Here is a 19,934-nt window from a genome sequence, read left to right as displayed (position 1 = left end):
CAGAATTTGACGTGCAACAGAAGTGCAAGAAACACATCAAGATGAATTTCTGTGCATCTTACAACTACTCATTTACGGTACTAATTCATTAATGCTTTGTTTGAAATGTGAAGTATTTGACAGCCACAATCTTTTAGTCTCAACCACCACCAATCTTTTAGCTTGAAACTTGCCTAATGATCTTGCTCCCTCGAAGCAATTTTGAGGGCTCTACTGCGATGAACATGGGGATTTAAAGCAAAGGGTCACTACTGCTCTTAACATAGAGTTGCAACAATCTGATGCTGTGGATCAAGTTGTGATTCAAACAGAGGAAATACCTTGTGAGCTGCACCAGTTCAACTCTCTTGTAACCTTCCTTATAACTTTTATCGGTTATTATTACTAGCTAGAGACCAACTCTCTTCGCTTCACGAAGTGATCGATAATCTTATGAGCTCTCTGAGAAAGTTTCAGCTTTCATCTGACTATGAATCACTTGTTTACCTGTTTGTTATTATTGACTTCGCCTATGTGAAGGCAACTTGGTAAATTTGTTCTGTGAATGCAAGAATGATGCGCAGATCAAATTTTTGTCTCACTGGGGCACCAGCTGAAGTTTGGACCTCAAATGCAACTTGGTGTTTGTACTCTCAAGTCCTTGTTCTTGGTAAACAGTGTTGATGTCTTTCTGTGTTTAAACGTGGCTTTGATCTCATTGCACCAAAATGTGGGGTATGAGCGTTTCATTATAGTGAAGTACTTCACAGCCCCAATCTTTAACTTTCTTGGGTAACTATGGCAGGCACAATTTTGTCATTAGCAACTTCATAAAAGATTGTTCGTATTTTAGACAGTAGAAGTTATTTCATGCACAAGTTACTGAACTCCAACGCCTTGAGATTGTTTCGGACCTTGAGCGATGAGTGGTTGCCAAACTAGGCTTGAAGTTGAATTGATTATTATTCCGAACCAGTGAATGATGCGATAAATGGAAGTAACAGGTCATATAGAAAGAAAATAGTACAAAGGCTTAGAAGTATGCACGGTTCTACATGCGTCTTAAATTGATGCCACTTTTCGCCCTGCATCAAGTTGAACTTAGGAATATACAAATACTAGTCAAACTAGCAGATTTGGTAGGTGCCAATCTGTCAATACTAGCTAGATATATGTCATGTGGCTCCAACGATCGAGTCTTACACAAAAATAGTACACATAGCTGCTATTGGCTGCAATATCATCATTAAGAATACAGACCAATAACAGTCTGGCATAGATAACTAACCATACTGAAACTGAACATATTTTTCAGACATGGATGTATCCAATTGATTTTACAGTGCAGCTTTATGCTATAGGATACTCCCCCTCGGTAATGTGTTGTTCGAGCTCCATGACCACACTAAATGAAGATCATAGTTGGCTGACAATAACATAACGTCCCCACATTACCAGTACATCTGTATAGCCATGTACATGAAACGTATTGAATTATTAACAGACATGGAGAGATAAAGGAAGGAATTACCCTTACAGAATTCTGCAATGCATATTCATTCAATTAGAGGCTTCGACCTCCATGGTTCCACCATCTGCTGACCCATTGTTTGATAGGTTTTCTGACTTGTTCATGCAAGGCAAGTTCTGATCCGCAGACTGGGGCTCAGGATCTGGGCAATAATTTCCAGATTCTTGATGAGGAAAGTTTGATTTGTTCTTCAAACTGTCGAGCAATACTCCGTTTGACAAGCTCGCTAAGCCTGCTGTTTTGCGTTCAATTGGCATCTTAGTAGAAGCAGGTGATTCTGGTGCACCAGAATGTTTTCCTGATAGATCCAACGGGCGATGAAAGAGCAAATGAGCCACAGTTCGGTCTATAGGATTGGTCTCGGTCTCAACATCTGGCATGCTGGTGTACCTGCAACATTGAATAAACAATCACTCAGAAAACGTTTTGTAGAATACTCTGGAGACCAACTAGAATAGAGGGAGAATAATTGTTAATTAGAGTGCTAACTCTCCTACAGTGAACATCCCATCTTAGTAAGGTTAAATAGGTTATCCCAGAATAAGAAAAAAAGGAAGATACTGTCATGAAAACAGGAAAAACTTAAAAGAATAACTACAAGGTTATATCAAACAAAATTGACAAGCTTTCTGCTCCAATAATTTATTTTCTTATAATTTGCATCTCAGGCTTCCAGCTGGTAGCACGTTGGTCCATAAGGGATTAATGGACTTCATAATTACTCCTAATAGTTGACCTTCATAAAGAAGTTTTCTCAAGTGGGAAGCGTTACAATCACTTGGCTATTGACAACCTTCTTCCTTTTGACATGTTTTCAAGAGCTAAACCACCTTTTGCTTGCGTTTCTGCACAAGATCCTAACCAAGTAAATGATCCTTTCTGTGCTCCCCACATCCCTTCTGAACAAAATTTCACACTAATTCCTCTAAACTGCTAATCTTAATCATTTCAGCTACCAAAAGGAATGTATAACATCTTTTCACCAAAAATAATAATAATAATAATAATAATAAATAAATAAAACAGAGGAATGTACAACACACTTCACACTAAAAATCTTAACAAACTTTTCACAGCTTTATTGCTCTGCAATGAATGAAAGAAAAACTAGAAACAAGTTATCATTAGTTTTGTTGGGTTATAACCTTGGACGAGTACTTCTTCATTTGCTTTTTAACTTTAAAAAGCACATATGTTGTTCAAAGTGGGTATACTCCGGGAATTAGCATAGAAGGGATAACCACCTCCGCTCCAATGAAAATAAAGCATATATACAAGAACTGGGATAGCTTATAAACCTGTTACAACCGCCGATTTCCTCCTTTGCAACAATTTCAGGCTCATCCTTGCTGTTTCTGTTGGAACTGTTAGTATCACTTGTATGATGCCTTTGCACTGCACTTTGAGCTAACCGCAACAAGCTATCCCGTATGCAAAGTCTCGTTTTGATGTCCAACTGTAGTAAAACATTACTTTGACATTATAACTAGATCCAGTAATACATGTACCGAAAACAATCTACTTTCAAGCAGAACATACCTTTGCTATAATATCTTGAAGCCTGTAGAGTATTGTGTCCTCCGCTGAGTAATATTCAACTGCTGCAGAAACTGTATTTGAATCATCTTGTTCTATGGGTGAATTTGGGTCCAGAGAAGGAAAAGTGCTTAAATCTTCAACTTCCAGATCAGCTCTCTCAGAGTGCTGAATTTGATTTTCTTGGGGACACTTTTGTGTGGTAGGCTGATTGGTGCATGAGACTTGATGGCTAAATTGTTGCTGTTGTTTTCTAATAGCAAGCATTGCCTGCAGTTGTTGCCGCCTTCTTAACTTTTCAATTTTTTCCTGAGTAGTCATTGTTAGAGGCTTGGCACAAGTATCTGCTGACTTGTTTCTAGCACTACCCGGAGAAATGTCTGAACCAGAAAGAAAATTTTGATGCTTAATCTGCCCGGGCTGAGTGTGAGAAAGCACCGGTGTAGCCTGGCATGCATTAGTGAGAGTCCCATACATAGTCTGAGACACAAATTGATTAGACACAGGCTGGTATGGAAAAGACTCAGGTCCTTGAAGCTGTCTCTTGTGACCAAGAACTGAAGTGGGAGAAGATTGAACCATAAGGCTTGGCAACTGGTTATCAAATTGTCCAGAAGGGTTTCTTGTTGAAGACCAGTTACCATAAAAATCTTGCAATGATTTCCCCTCATTTTTGTCCTCCAACTTTTTACGAGACCTCAACAATTTTCTCTGCCTGGAAACCTGCTCATATGAAGGAAAAACAATATAACTCAATTTGGAAGAACAAAACTGAAGCTTTGAGTTAGGAATTAGAATCAATAAGGATTTTTCTTCATTTGACTGAGTGGGGAGAAAAAGAACAAATATCTAGATATGATATATTCCCATGAAGCTATAGGATGATTATAACAGTTCTGATTGTCTGCACTAGCACGTGAAAGAACAAGACTAAACAGTCTATAGTAATCGAATTTGTATATTGAATTTTAATATTTTAATTGGGAAACTGAATAACATTAATGAACAAAAGTCAAAAGACTTAAAGAACAGATACAACAACAAGGAACCAAGCAACAAGCCAACGAAAAAACATCCAAATAAAGATGATATCCTACAATATCCAAGTGTACAATGAAAAAGGACAGTCTAAGAGTTTAGCAGACAAAGATGCCCCCACAGAAGCCAAACGAAATCTTCCAACTCTTCTTTAATCTCAAAATCAACTTTCTTTGGTACTCAAACACAACCCTTTCTTAGATAATTAAAATAAAACTAAAGACAAAGTTTTTCAACTGCTACCTTTAACACAACAACCTCTAATGTGGTAAAAATCACAATATGATAGAAGTCCCTCAACTTAATATAGCCACCAAAATGAAGCTCCTACCGCAAAGTCACGCCATTGGAGAATGAAGGAAAAAGGCGTTCATACTATTAGAAAGAATCAAACAGGTAGGAACCTTTATTTTGGACTGTCATCATAGTTTGCTGCCCACACAGCTTTCCCCTTCAACCACATGTTTTTACATTTTACATATGCATCATGTACTAGTAAAAACCCACACGTAATAAAATAGGAAGACTTTCTGTCCTAAACTTCCTACAAGATATAAGAGGTGTACGTTGTACAATACCCCTTTCAATAACTTCCTACAATTTTTTATCTGAGAGCAGAAAGTTTATTGTTCATCAGTTGAACATCAAAAAAGTACTTGAAAAGTGAATTTATTGTTTAATGGTTAAATTTGGTTCAGAAACAACCAGTGCAAAACTAAAAAAAGCAATCATCTAAAGTTCCCCGATCAGAAGGAATAAGGAAAAGTCGATAATCCCTGACACCTGCAGCAACTGTGGCCCACAAAGAAACCCAAAAACAAACTCTGTCAAAATAGAAGATCTCTGCAAAACCTATTCCCAAATGCCATCAAGAACATCAAAACACTGCTCCTCAATAATAATCACGATACTTGGCATAGAAATGGCAATGCATCCTCTTGCTATATATCTTTAATTTCTTTATAAATTATTTTACACTTGCTGCTACTTGCATATCAATGGCAAATGGCATCTTAACCATTGGAAATTTCAATCACTTGTATTGTCTCATCTTCAGTATGTACTCCATACCGTACTATCAGAAGAATAGAACAAGTGAACCTCGTAAACCGTAATTTCATTCATGTTCATGAACTAAAGTTTGTAACGTAGCCTAGTGTTTGTCTCACAGAAAACTAACCTTTATTTCAGAAGGAATGTATAATCAAAATGAAAAAAGTTTAAAATCTAATCAATAAAATCTTCTCTTGCTGAAGTCCCACCACAGTATGAAATATTTCACTTATAATCAGAAATCAGATTTCACAGGTTCATTGCTTTCTCATGTGATTGTCACACCAATCAAGGGGCCAACATTTTAGTTATCCGTCAGACATAGAAGCACACAAAAATCTGCATTGATGCCACTTCATGCGAATCAAATATAATAAAGTACTCACAAACAATAATTGCAAAACTCACCATGCTCCAATCACCGCCAAAGCCCATATTTCTAAGGAAAAATCTGGAAAAGCCTGAATGCCTGATATACCATGCTAATAAAAGACAACTTTCCTTTCACATATGACCTGTACATATTATGGTTGCTGCCTTTACTACAACTTTTATCACGGACCAATGATACTCTTCACATTCCAACTATTACTTTGCTTAAACCAAAGGACACCTAACCAAACAATAGGTGTTAATAAATACAAGCAAAATCACTCTTATAGAGTGAGCAGCAGAGCCTGGATATGCAAAGGAAACACTAGGAAGAACCTGATATACATACAAAACAAATACTTGAACTAACAATAATATTCTGTTTTAATGTGATCTTTGCAGGCAAAACTAAGATGGACCTAAGCAGCCAGTTTTACGATGTACTTCACATTTACTCTTCCTCCTCCCTCAACATACTTCTACTACAAAAGACATTAAAATCTTTTCAATTATCAAGTATTTCTACTACCGCACACCCTAATCATTATTTCATAAAGAAATCAAACCCACTTGAATTTCTTATTCAGTGTCATAAGTGTTTTGAGCAACATTTGACCTAGACTATCAGAAAAATTAGTGTGTGTGTGTGTGTGTGTGAGAGAGAGAGAGAGAGAGAGAGATACAGACAGAGAGTGCAACACTACCTTGTCAGGAATTTCAGTTGACGAAGAAGAATTTACAGCAGCCTGGTAAGAATTTGTTACAGTGCTGTTGCCCAAGTCCGACCCTGTCTGTGAACATCAAATAAAATTTATGGAGTTTCTTGGCTTGCTTAATTAAGTGAAAACAACATTCTTTGAACTGATAATGTTCGATGTTGAAATTCATTCATCGTACCTGCTCCTTTTCTGTGGGCTTACTTTTTCCCACAGCATATTCGACATGATCAAGAGTTGCAGGGGCATTCTGTAGACCATGAGATGCAGAAAAATCTGTCTTCCCATAGCCAGGGGAAATTGCCCGCTCATCTTGCTGCACAATTTCTGTTTTAATTTCCGCATGCTCTGACACATTCCTCAGTGCTCCTGACCCGGAACTTGGTGAGTCTGAAGTCACAGGAAATGCTTTGATTGGACTATTAGTCGCATCTTTAGAAGACCACAGCTCATCCACATTTCCAAGACTTACTTGGCTAAATATAGTGTCATCATTGCTGCAAAATCATCATGTGTGAGAAGGATCATATACAATTGTATACTCTGAAAAGATGGAAAGCTAAATAGCTATGGAAAACAGAAACCACAACCAGAATTGAAATTTATTCATTATCTGTGGTCTTGATAACTGAAATAATTTAGCACTTAATCAGGTGACCTTTTTCTGTCTGTATATCAGGTCTACTTCAGAATATAATAAGTCACAAATTCCAAATAATGTTTCAGTTGTTTTAACTTTACATAATTCAGAAACTTGTGTGGAAATGATTGTTAGGAAACTAGTCTTTATTAGGATATTTTCCATATCATGCTATCTCTAAAAAGAATGGCATGCACCCTTTATCAGATGTCAATAACCATTATTGTGAATTACCTGAAAATTTGATCAAGATCATCAAAACTTCCTATATTAGCCCACCCATAGTCAACAAATTGTTCTTTAGCTTCATTGGAATTTTGAAAAAGTTCAGCAGCTTTGTCAAGTTGATTTGCGTCAGCTGTCAAAAAGTCAGATGGATATTAGATATCAACATATGGAAAATAATACACGTCCATCACAGAGCCAAAAAAAAATGAACATGTGTAGGTGCGTTTGTAATTCTGCAAGCACAATTTTCGACATCAGCTAATCACAAAACCAAATTACTGTTATTTTAGCTTCCTTGCCATTTGATAGTTGACAATTTTTTTTTTTTTTTTTGGTAAAGATAACAAGCGCATTTTCATTTTTCAAAACTCAATCTTCTTGATTGCATGAGTTGAAAGAACATAATAAAAATGACAACCTTACAAAACAGTCCAGCATGTCCCTGTCTTTTCAGCTTTTTGAAGAAACAGTACGCCAAAATAATATTGATGACACAGACACTACCATGATCATTGTTTAAGGTATATATTCTACGGTGATACGAACATTTTGCCCCATCATCCCCATCAGAACCGTAGATACATCACTATCCTAATTATTTAAGTGATTTCAGTTTCAAGTGTTCCAGCCAATGTAACAGGAGAATCAAACCTCAAATAAAGCAATCGCTCTAATAAGCAAAATCTGTATTTTTCTCTGTTTGTCCTAAATCCATCACATAAAACAATTGGAAAGATGGATGCTCCAGGGAATACCAACAGCTATTTCCAAAGACAGACAATGCATATAAAGCCCAAAGATGAGGGAAGGTAAGAATATGGAGGTGAGATGTAAAGAGTCAATTTTCAATCGAAAAGAAGAGAAATTCCTCAGGAAATTAATTTCAGATTTATCACAACCAGAAATGGGTTCAAGTTTTTAGAAGAAACTGAGATCAGATCCTATAGGAAACAAGGTAAAATAAAGGACAAGAAATATAATAGACTGAAAAACTGGTACAGCAATTACACTAGGTTTCCAATTCCCACAGTGAGTTTGTGTGTCAGTGTGTAAATCAGTAAATGTTTGTTTTTATCCAATATCTTATCCAAAATAAACTCTTATCCAAAGGATGAATTTTTGACCACTCTTGACTAACCTAATTTATTATTATCAGTTAAGTTGTCGGGGGTTTCCGTACCCATGCATTGTTGTTCAGTTTTCTCAAAACTAGATAAGGATAAGTCAGGCCATGAGTCTGTTTCGAATCCAGAAGTAGAAATTCCTTCACCAGTCTTGAAGTTGGAACTGCTTTCCGGCTTTCTACCGTGCAAATCAACTTTGGCTCCAGGTGCCTTCTGCTCAGTAGACTTGATGGTATCAGATTCTTGGTTACGTTCCTTCTTGTCTCGGTAATCATCAGTTGCCTCGGGATAAGGCACAATATGGTCATCACTCTCGCATCCCTCACCCCATATTATATTTGCAAGCTGAAAGGAAAAAAAAACCATTAATCATTGCCATGAGACATGACGAAAACAATATTCAAAGAATTGTCAAAGATTACTAGATAAAAGGTCATTGAAAAGAGCATTCAGAGTAAAAATAGATAAATATCTTTTCTACACAAGAGAGAAAATCAAAAGTTGCATAAGGATTAATGACAAGTAACACAATGATTAGATATCCCATAAAGCTAAGTTCATGTTGTGGTTAACTTTTACATTAAGTTATACAGCTCCTGATGTAAATTGGGAATACAGCTAATGATGTTGGTTTATAAGAGCAGCATAACTGTAAAGCCTCAACATAGTGAGACATCCAATTATGGTATAATGTGAGATAAAGATAATCTATTCTCAAAGGCCAATGAAATAAGGTATATCTTAACAAACTGAAGAAAATATTTGACCTCTATCCGGTTCAATGCCAATAGTTCATTTTTCTGGTTACATGGGGACCTAAAATACCCAGGAAAAAGAACAAACGAAAACAACATAACCAAACAAAAAAAAGCAAGCAGCTTAGCCTAGATGGCTCTTAAACACTCTAGTTCTCAAGGATCCACACAAAATCATCTAAAACAGCTCCCATGATTTGCGGAAGACCCTGCTTCAAGTAGTTAATTCCAAACTCAGGGCCCACTCCAAGTTTAGATAAACTATCATCAACCATTTGTTCCCCTATAGATGTGATGCATGGTAGCTTCCTGGAAGAAAAAAATATGTAGTATATGCAGCTGTTAATTACTGATTTGAGAGGATGATGGTCATCAACTACTCAAAATGTTTTATCAAGCTGAAAACTCATTAGTGGACCCCCAAAATCTCTGCTAGGGTATTATACAGCTTGGTTTGGGTTGACAATTTCTCCCATTTCACTAACATGGGGGTTGATTTAACAGAAATTTGGATACTTCCAGAAGTAGATCCACAGTATTTTGGAAGTACAGTAGTGCGGGTCCAGTTGGTTGGAGATTAAGCCAAAGTCCAGAACCCAAGATCATAGGTAAGGCCATACAGCGTATAACCAACCAACTTCAAATCAATTCAGTAGGCTCAAGTATTTCCTTCTGAATGGCAAATAAGCATTAAATATGAAACATTTGAATGAATCAAAGGCCCAAATGAGCCCATGATGATAACAGCCCATAATGCATGCATGCATTAGGCGTGAATAAAAAATAATGAAGATGATTATCTTCACGAGAAAAATGAAGGAGGAAGCCTCAGATTCAAGTGGTAAGGATCCAAATTTTTAATCAATGAGGATCAATATGTATGTGATTGCACCTATTTATCACAAAAAGAGTTGCAGGTTTGTAGTAAGAAGCATGGAGACCTGTGTTTGCTTGTTGCCTCTTAAGTTCAAGACTAGATAGTTGCAATCTTTGACACAATTAAAACATGTAGGAGCTTGTAACTGTAGTGGTTCAGAGCATTTACCCTAACATCCAATGGCAAATTTTGAGTCCCCACTCCTCTTTGTTCTCCCTTGTAACTTAAAAAGAAATCATTTTCACTAAGCTTCACAGGTTTTGAACCCTTTAGCCCATCATTCAAACTCAGGTCAGCCATATACAACCAGATTTCAACCAAGTTGGAATGAGACCAACACAATGAAATCGAGTCTGCTCTGCTGGGTTTGTTGATTTGGCGGGCCTAATTCTCACCCCTACCAAACAGTTTGTCCTCATAATATAATCTGGTTCTTAAACATGAATCAATACTTTAGCCCAATTCTGCAATTCCATTACGTTGAAGCTCCTGAATATTTCACTGAACATTTCACTTATTTTGTTAGATTGACTACTGTTCTTTCAAGCCTCTCAACTTTAGGTTTAAAGAGTAGATCCAAGATGAAAGTGTGGTTATGCAGTTCTCAGAAAAGGGCTTTTGTTCAGGTCCCTCAACTAATGGGAGTATACACTCATGATCAGAGTTGGTATTTTGGTTGGAATCAAATACTGGATATATTGCAACTATCCCTGGCTACATAAAAAGGATAGGGTTATCAACACACGTGAAAGATGGTTCAGCGGTAATGGCATCAGTCCTCACCATTTCCCTTTTACTGTCTATTGATCAGAGATTTCAGAAAAGTACCAAGGGAATGAGTCCTTGTTCTACCCACTTGGAACTAAACTGGCATACCTAATTAGCTCTGCACTATGTATGATACTCCCAAGAAAGCGACAAAATGCGATTTTGAGTACGAAATTAATTTCACATTACAGAGTTAAATTGTTTAATTAGACTACATCCAACATCAATAACTAACTGCAGACATTATAAAACTGCCTCTTACTTCAGACACTATCCAATGCCATTGAAAAATTTTATTAAAAAAAAAAATATAATTAAAAAATGAACAAATTCTCGGCATTTTACTGATACATATGTGTTCATTCCAGTCTCTCATTTACTAATTTCGACGAAATAAATCGACAAAAATCACATATTAACTGTGTTTCATACACCCAATTCATCAACAAAAAGCAGAAAACTTCACAAAAAACACATTTAAAAAAAAATTCAATTATTAACACAAAATTTTCATCATTTCACAATTTAATATAAACCAAAAAAAAAAAAAGAAGAAGAAGAAGAAGATAGGGCATACCTCCTGGTCGTTCCAATCAAACATCTCTGAAGAATCCACAGCAGCAAATCACAAAACCGAAACCGAAATCAGAGACGCACACAGAGCTTGGTGCACACATCGCCAGAATTCGCCGAGCAACTTTACATCAAGCTCCGAACGGACAGAGCCTTCGAAGTAAAAAAAAACCAAGACGGAGACGCCGGCACAGAATCACACAGAGAGAGAAGAGAGGTTTCCAGAGTATGGGAGAGAGAACTAAAGCTGAAAGAGAGAGAAGGGTTGGGTTTGGGAGGGGAGTGAGAGAGAGAGAGACAGAGAGACAGAGAAGGGCGTTGGGTGGTGGGGGAGGGGTGACGTCAGGTTGTATTGGAGATACTGGTGAATTAGGGCGACACGTGTGATGGGGTGCGTATCTAAAGTCGTGGTTAGGAACCAAGCCGATCTATTGGTGCAACTTGATTGGGCGGAACCCCCTCTTCTGACCTTTTGAATTTCATTTGCATTTGCATTTCATTTCCAGGCTGTGGGTCCCGCCCCACACGGGAGGTGCTGGTTAGTGGTGAAGCTTGCGTTAAACGTCGTTTTCTAGAGTCAGGGCGATTTTTCCAGGCATGTGGTTTTTTTTTTTTTGGCTGGGTGAGTGCGTCTTTTGGGGGAAATCCTAATTATTCGCTTCTAACCAAGTGCTAGCACATTCGGGATTTTGATGCTTAAACGACTCTAGCCAATTATACATGTGTTTACGTTTCCCTTTTTTTTTTTTTTATATCGATTTACCGCTGCAGGGAGTATTGAAAGCATTGCGTTGAAAAACTGATGAAAAGAACCGTGTAAAACTGAAATTGGAATTAACTGTTAGGTCTGGTTTGTAAAAATTAAGGGTCTTACTAAATGAAGTGAGTCCTTCTAATAACTACTAGTTGAGGACTTTTTAACTAACGGATTGAGAGACCTACCTTTTTATTACAATAAGATAAATTAGAAAATTGTTTTAGAGAAACTGAATTTGGGAGGAATTTGCTGTGTATTCTCATTGATAATAGGGGCCTCTTTATATAGAGGATTACAATGCATAGAATCTCAATCATACAAGGAAAGTAATTCTACATTGAATAGGATTCTAGATCCTTCTAATTAAATCATATTACCACTAGGTCAAGTAACCTAGAGTTTGGGCTAAACACAAATTAGGTTTTCCTTGAACACTCCCCCTTGTGTTGCCCAAACGCGGTGCTTCTCTCGTTGCCTCGTTAAAAACCTTGCCGAGTAACAAAAACCCAATGGGACAAAAATAACCTCGGTCGAAGGGGAAAAAGAGCACAACACACCCTTCACGTTTCGAGGTGAACATGTAGACATCTCCCCCTAATGTCTGCGCCTCCCCCTGATGACTACGATCATGGGAGTTCAGATAATTTCCGCAAGTCAATTCTTGCCACATGTTTCTCGAACGTGGTTTTGGGCAATGACTTAGTAAACAAGTCTGCCTCACTGTCCTCAGATCGAACCTAGTTCACTTTGATCTCGAGGAGTGTCTGTTGTTGCTGATTATGTTTGGTGTTGTCGCTTTTGATGTAGCCTTGCCTCATTTGTTCAAAACAAGTAGCATTATCCTAAATGCTCGTAGGCTCATCTGTGGTAGACTTCAGACCACAATTGTTCGAACATGCGTAACTATGAATTCAATCCATATACATTCACGAACCACTTCGTGAAGAGCAATGATCTCTGCATTGTTCGAAGATATAGCGACTACGGTCTGTTCTGTAGACCTCCAAGATATCACGGTCTTTTCCCATGGTGAACACTTAACCAGTTTGGGAATGACTATTGTGTGGGTCAGAGAGATACCCAACATCAGTAAAACCTTCCAAAACACATGTCGTTTTGGGATGGGGATAGAGAACATAGGCCAGCGTTGGCGGCGTTTCTGGTGTGTGATGGGTCCGAATCCATCATCTCTCTATAGGGATAGAACAAGCCTATATCATTCATACATCTCAAGTATAGAAAGATATCTTTTACACTAATCCATTGGCGTCGCGTTGGCGCAGAGCTATATCTAGCTAACAAGTTCACAACATATGAGATGTCCGGTCTTGTGTAGTGGCATAAGTACAATAATGCGCCTATTGTACTAGGTAAGGCACTTCTGCCTCTAGCACATCTTCGTCATCATCCTTTCGACGAAGAGGATCCTTTTCAGGATCAAGACTACGGAACGATCATGGGGGTGCTTGAAGGCTTGACCTTGTCAAAATGCCTAAGCATCTATCGACACGATGCTCAAGTTCCAAACCGAGACATAATCGTGTTCTCCCAAAATCCTTCATCTCAAACTCGGATTTCAAGTGTTCAGCGGTTTCCCTTAACTCTTTAAGGACTTCTAATGAAGATCATGTCCAACATGAACCGCGATAGAATCCGAAACTTGTTATAGAAACGCGTGGGCATATCCCTTCCCAATCAAGTAGTCACTTTAGTGAGCGTTTCAACCTTATTGTAAACGCGCTCCGTGGTCTAGAGCCTCTTGACTTGGGTAAATGAAGTTCGCCATGAACCTTCATGTATATTCCGTATATAGATCCCTATAGAGATATGTAGTGACCACATTTGTAAGCTGCATGTTCAGTTATTCGGAAACTACCAAACTGACAGGGTAGTGGAGTGCAATGACATCCATTACGAGAGAATATGTCTCATCGTAGTCGATTCCAGGGCGTTTTGTGAGAAGCCTTGCGCCATAAGGCGAGATTACCATCTCTTTTTCTCATCACGCTTTCTAACGAAGACCCATTAGTCAATAGGTTTTATGTCAGGAGATGTTAGCATCCCTAGCTCGAAAACCTTCCTCTTTTTTAGAGAATCCATCTTAACCTGGATCGCATCTTTCCATTTAGGCCAAAAACTCTCTACGTTGGTATTAATTCATCAACGGAGCGTGGTTCGATATCATCTAACTCAACAAACTCATGCGCAACAAAATACGCAACTACATCACCAATTATGATGGAGTTTCTATCCCATGTCTCATGTACACTAGTGTAAGTTTCATAGAGCTCTATATTCTTAGGAATAGGTTCTAACGTTGAGGCGTTCCCCAACGATAACCATAACCCGGAAGATACTCATGAGACGGATTTTGAGTCTTGATGATCAAAGGATTGGAATGTGCCAAAGTATCCTTCGAACCCACGGGCCTCCCATGCATCCTAGCTGGGGCCATGGCCTGTAACGCCAGAGTGCCACTCTCTTTGGCGTTGGTGTCATGCCTACCTTCGTGTAGGGTGGCGCTACGTCCTCTCGTAGGGACGTCCTTCCTTGCAGGCATGTTTGCAGCATATTTGTGTGATCTCGTCACTTTAATAGGGATCAAGATGAGACATAGTGGGGACAGGCCACGACAATTTCTGTCGTTCATGTTGAACATTCGTGTTCTTATCTCCCCCGAACGACGGGAAGACTGTCTCATCAAAGTGACATCCGCAAATCTAGCGGTAAGGAGATCGCCTAGCAAGGGCATTAAGTGGCGGACGATGGTTGGAGTCTCAAATCCAACGTAGTTGCCCATTCGTCTGTAAGGACCTATCATAGAGCATTGTGGCGGCGCAATTGGCACAAAAATGGCTCACTCAAATGTGCGTAAGTACAAAAGACGTGTACCCAGTCACTAGCTGTAACGCAGAGGTACATTGAGTGGCATTAGGTCGTAGACGAATTAGCATAGCTGCATGCGATATTGCATCACCCAAGCGGATGTAAGAAGATTGGTGCGCATTACCAATGTTCGGGCTACCATCGTAGTCGTTTCTGTGAGACCAATTGGGTGTGTACATGGGAATATGATGTCCAACATCAAGCCCATTGCAATATCCATCGAAAGTCTTTCGATGTAAACTCTCTAGCATAGTCAAATCCAATTGACTAAATAGGATGATTCGGGGAGTGAGCCCGTTGTTGTATGATATGTGCTAGGAGTGTAGCATAAGCAGCATTACAAGTGGACAATGGCACAACACATGACCAGTGTGTTTGCGTGTCAACCAACATCATGAGATATTTAAACGTCCGCAAGTTGGTTGAATCAATCCACAAAATCCCTACGGATTCTTTGTAAGAACAGAATGAGTATTGTCATATCCTTTGCATAGGACGGTCTCAGTCCTAGTTTCCCTAAGGAACGGGCTTTGTAAAACGAGCGAGAGGCCTTAGAAGTAACCATTAAGTATTTTGGTTAGGCCTGAGCGTTCGAAACGCCATGTGAAGTAAGTTGGTGATTGCAGCATCACCTAGGGCGCCATCACCATGATGGACGCCATCCATGGAGTCATGGATAGGGACTATGCCAGCCCTAGGCTGGTGGTGGACGGAGGCGGTGCCCTAGGCAGCAGCGTCGGTCACACTTAGTCTAAGAATCAACTTTTGATTCATGCTTCACTTCGCTCGAGAGAAAAGATGTCCATGTGAAATCTTTTGTAGACGGATCATCATATCATGACTAGGATGATCTATCCTGTTGTGACAAAGCCAATATGTGTCTAAATCGAAGAGATCTTCTCTCATAACTTTATTGGATTTAATAGCTCGAATAGTGACATAAAGTCCACTAGAGCGACACATAAACCTTTCTAAGATGCGCCTTTGTTCGCAATCATTAGAGGTAATGCAAAGGAACTCATTTCTGCTCTCTACATGCATTTTCGCATGGAATTCGTTGGCTATTCATAGGTGTGATTTTCCCTATGAGCGTAGAGAGCTTTTGCGACAATAATCAAGGTGCCTTTTGGCAAGGGGAACTTGGGCTATTCCATGTCCTTGAATTAATATTGATGGCCTAGCCATCGTAGTCACAAAATAATACGCTTAGAATCAAAATTGAGTCATAATGAAAAGCACTCGAAATTTTATTCATAAGTCAACGGAGTACATCATTGTTTCTATGATCAAAGAAAATCTAATCCAATAAAAAGTAATATGGCAATCGCCTACATCTCTTGGAAAATAAAAAGACTTAATCAAAATCGCCAGTTTCTGGGTCTTGATCCTTGTAGTCTTCCACCCTTAGATCTAGATCGCCATCTTGATCTTCTTGTGCCATGTAATTCGCTTCCCTTGCTTCACGATACGTCTTGTATGCGTTTGCAACATTCTGGGGTGCGGTACATGTTTTGGTCCAATGTTCAGTTGATCCACATCGAAAACAAACATCATTATGGTCAGGCTCCCTTGATCGAGGCGCCATTGGGGCGCGATTTGGACGACCTATCCTCTTGGTGGCGTTACCACCATGGTCGGAGGCTCCACCTCTCTCTCTCTTCACACGTTGACCTCCACGGTTCCGTGCATGCCTCTCTTGGCGATTTCCTTCCTCTTTAGGGCGAACATATGGACCAGAACGTCCAAAATTGTCCCTATCCTTAGGGTTACACTCCTTGCGTCCTCCATTGGGGGCGCGACTATAGTTAGACTCCGGAATAGGCTTAGTTCCCACAAGTCTAGCATTATAGTTCTTCACAAGGATATTATCGTGCTTTTCAGCTACGTTCAAGGCGCCAATGAGCTCATGAAACCTTGTGATACGTCCTGCATTTACATCAATCCGATAATTCTTTGAAATCATCAGTGCAGAGACGGGGAAGGTAGAGAGAGTCTTCTCGATCAACATCGTATCAGTTATGGCTTGCCCACAAAACTCCATCAGAGACTTGATACGAAGAGCTTCCGAGTTATAATCAAGCACAGACTTGAAATCATAAAAGCGGAGGCTATGCCATTGCACTTCTAAATCAGGAAGCAGGGAGTCACGAACGTTGCCAAATCGCTGCTCAAGTTCATTTTGGAGCTCGTCATTCATGTGCCTTGTCATGAGAATTATGGCTTTAGCTTGTTTTGCTTCGAAAGCAGTAGCTTGCTCAATGGAGAGCACGTTCTGACCAGGCTCTTGGATGGCTCCCAGAAGTCCATCAGCCTTAAGATGTTGGCGCACATCTCGGACCCACCTATGGTATCCTGCGCCAGTTGTTTCTTGTAACATCCCGTATCTTAATTTATCCGTTTACTATTCATTTGGATGGTAAACGACAACTATTTTCACTTTTACTATCGTTTTGGTACTTTTAGTGGCCATAAAAGTTGACTTTTTGTTTGGATCAAAATTTGAGAAAATTTCCTTCATGAAAGTTGTAGAGGACATTAAACCGAGTGCGTGCATATGTGGTACGTAAAAATCGGAGTTCGTATGTGAAAGTTATAAGTGAAAATGTGAATTTACTGTTCATGGTAACTTTCTATATATAAGGAAACTTACCGAGGTAAGTTCCCATTTTCTGAACTTACCCTGACCCTCTGTCTCTCCTCTCCCTCTTCCCCCGCGTCGCCCTCTCTTTTTCTTTTTCCGATTTCTTCACCGTCCGACGTCCGATTGATGTGATTCCAGTGGTCCTTGGACCGTCTCTTCCTCCTCTATACGATGATATCAGTGGGTATCGGTGATTTGGCCGGAAAACCCCGAATTTATGCAATCATTGTTACTGTAGCAATTTGCTTCTCCGGTGAAATTCTCCAGTTTTCGGCTATCTCCGGCAGGAAAATTGGTTCTATTAGGAGCGCCTCGAGTCACTGATCATATTCCCTCAAGACTTCTAGCTGAAATTTCCACGTTTGGAAGGTGAACTTGAAGGATTTCCAAATTGGTGGGTTTGGAGATTTCCGGGTTTGTGTTCATCGGCAAAATTGGAGTACTTCAAGATATTTTCTCACTTGGTCACAGTTATGAAAAATGCTTAGAATGTTGAGATGATTATGTGGTTGAAATTTGATGGCCGGAGGAGGAGTTGGCCGCCGCATGAACAGTGTCATGCGTGAACAGTGGTGGCGTTTAAACAGTAATTTAAATTCTATTTTTTTAGCCCATTAAATCCTATAAATTGTGTAGAGCTTGTATGTGAAGTTTGGTAATTTTTGGGGAAACTTGGAATTAATTATGAATTTTTGAAGTTTAGGGCTTCGATTATCAAATTACGAGAATCCGACCGTCGGATATCTCTCGGTTCTGCCTTGGAACCTTTAAATTAACGAATTGGTATTAGTGGTATAATTTGGGCTGAATCCGAAAAGAATTGGGGAGATGATTTATGAGGATTCGATTTTGAGAATCGTATTTAATTAGAATAGTTATTCACGGAATATATTTATGTACAGGGCGTCGTACTGAGCTATTGCTCGATGACGGAACTCGAATGCATGATCGTCGGAATAGTACTGTGAGTGGACTTTTGTTTTTAAATAATGATGCATGCATTTATTTCTTAAAGTAATGCTCTAGTTATTTATTATATTACATTTTGAGCATATAATTGTTTTCGGATTTCTGATTTTGATTTATCACGAGGAATTACTTTCATTGATGAGTTTCATGAAGTGATTATGAATTATTCCGGTTGTGATTTTTGGATATTAATTTTGTTATGCCCGGATTCGAAACTTTGAATTATGTTGTTTTTCAATAACGTATTTTCCAGGGTATTTTCCAAAACGTAATATTTGTTCATTATTGAACTTCCTTGCTTATTCATTATTGACCCGAGAATATTTTGGCGTGTGGGACACGCCGTTGATTTGTTGATCTTTCCTATTTATTTATCGACTTTCGATTTTGGCATTGGGAATGCCTTGATGATGATTTTAGAATTGGTTTTGTTTCGGTTTACGGGGATTACGATTTATTATTATTTCTCGCCTTTTTGCTATTAATTTGGAGATACTTTTGGCGTGTGGGACACGTCGTTGGAAATTCTTTTGCGAGAGTTGGGGAAGCTTTATGGATTTATGTGGTTTTCGGATTTTCTTTTGCCATACTTTGGGTGACTATTATCATTGCTAGCATTGATCTTCCGCCTTTGTGGCGAGGTGATGGGATCACCGAAGCCCGTCCGCCTTTGTGGCGCTGGTTACTGTCTCTGTGACAGTAATGCTGAAGCCCAGTATCCTAATCGCTACACTTAGTAGCGTGTGGGTATATAACGGGAGTATATGGGAGTACTTTAGCCTGGGAGGCTATCACCCGAGCCTAAGAGGCTCATTTGTATGGCTATCATCTTCCCCTACTTATACTATTTTTGACTAGCGGGGACTAGTCTGAGTTTTCTTAACCAGCGGGGCTGGTCTTATATTTTCGAGTATTGAAATTTCAATCTTTTACTCTGTTGTTGTGGCTAGCGGGGCTAGTCGGTTTTCTGGAGTTCAACGTTTTTCGGATTACTTTCTTAAGTGTTTTATAAATCGTTGCATGCATCCGGATTTTTTTTTATATATCCAAAAATGTGGGAAAGTATGAAGTTTTATTTTGTTTTATTCATATTAAATTATTTATTTTTGTCCACTCACGCTAACGTGTTTTAAATTACTTTTCCCTTGGGCCCTTCGGTTTTTAAATGCCCAGTTTGCAGGCTAGGTTAATTGAGGTCGGGCGTACATGGAGTCGAGGCATAGCCAACAGTATTGCTTCCGCGTACTCATTCTATTTCTGTGTTCTTTACTACCTAATGGAATAGTATTGCTCTGATAACCTGTGAAATTAATCTTGTAATGTGGGTTGAGATTGTTATTTGTGATTTGGAAGTTGATGTTATTTGGGGAGCAGGGTGGCTCCAGGAGAATAAGGATGGATGATTTAGAAGTGTAAATGTTTTCTACAGGTTTTGGGTAGTCCATTTTTAGGGGAAGTTCTGCCAAATTTTTGGTAGAATTTCTTCTAAGG

General features: G+C 39.1%; 1 protein-coding gene across 4 annotated transcripts; it reads right to left on the bottom strand.

Moving 5' to 3' along the window:
- Positions 1 to 973: 973 nt before the first annotated feature.
- LOC112189843 (protein LNK2) lies at positions 974 to 11,478 on the bottom strand. Of its 4 annotated transcripts, none has more exons than XM_040515249.1 (9): positions 11,195 to 11,478; positions 8,232 to 8,562; positions 7,100 to 7,223; positions 6,407 to 6,722; positions 6,214 to 6,300; positions 3,050 to 3,769; positions 2,809 to 2,966; positions 1,517 to 1,900; positions 974 to 1,442 (listed from the first exon to the last, which is right to left on the bottom strand). In XM_040515249.1, the coding sequence occupies exons 1-8, from the start codon at positions 11,216 to 11,218 to the stop codon at positions 1,540 to 1,542; spliced, it is 2,121 nt and encodes a 706-aa protein (XP_040371183.1). In that variant the 5' UTR covers positions 11,219 to 11,478; the 3' UTR covers positions 974 to 1,442; positions 1,517 to 1,539. The 4 variants fall into 4 exon arrangements, with proteins under 4 accessions (XP_040371183.1, XP_024184982.1, XP_024184974.1 ...); XM_024329214.2 differs by having other exon boundaries at positions 974 to 1,405; XM_024329206.2 differs by having other exon boundaries at positions 974 to 1,900.
- Between the last annotated feature and the right edge of the window lie 8,456 nt (positions 11,479 to 19,934).

This window comes from Rosa chinensis, chromosome 1, assembly GCF_002994745.2.
Source record: "Rosa chinensis cultivar Old Blush chromosome 1, RchiOBHm-V2, whole genome shotgun sequence".
Lineage (NCBI taxonomy): Eukaryota > Viridiplantae > Streptophyta > Magnoliopsida > Rosales > Rosaceae > Rosa > Rosa chinensis.
Note: the sequence above shows the minus strand (reverse complement) of the source record. Positions and strands in the feature narration are given on the sequence as shown.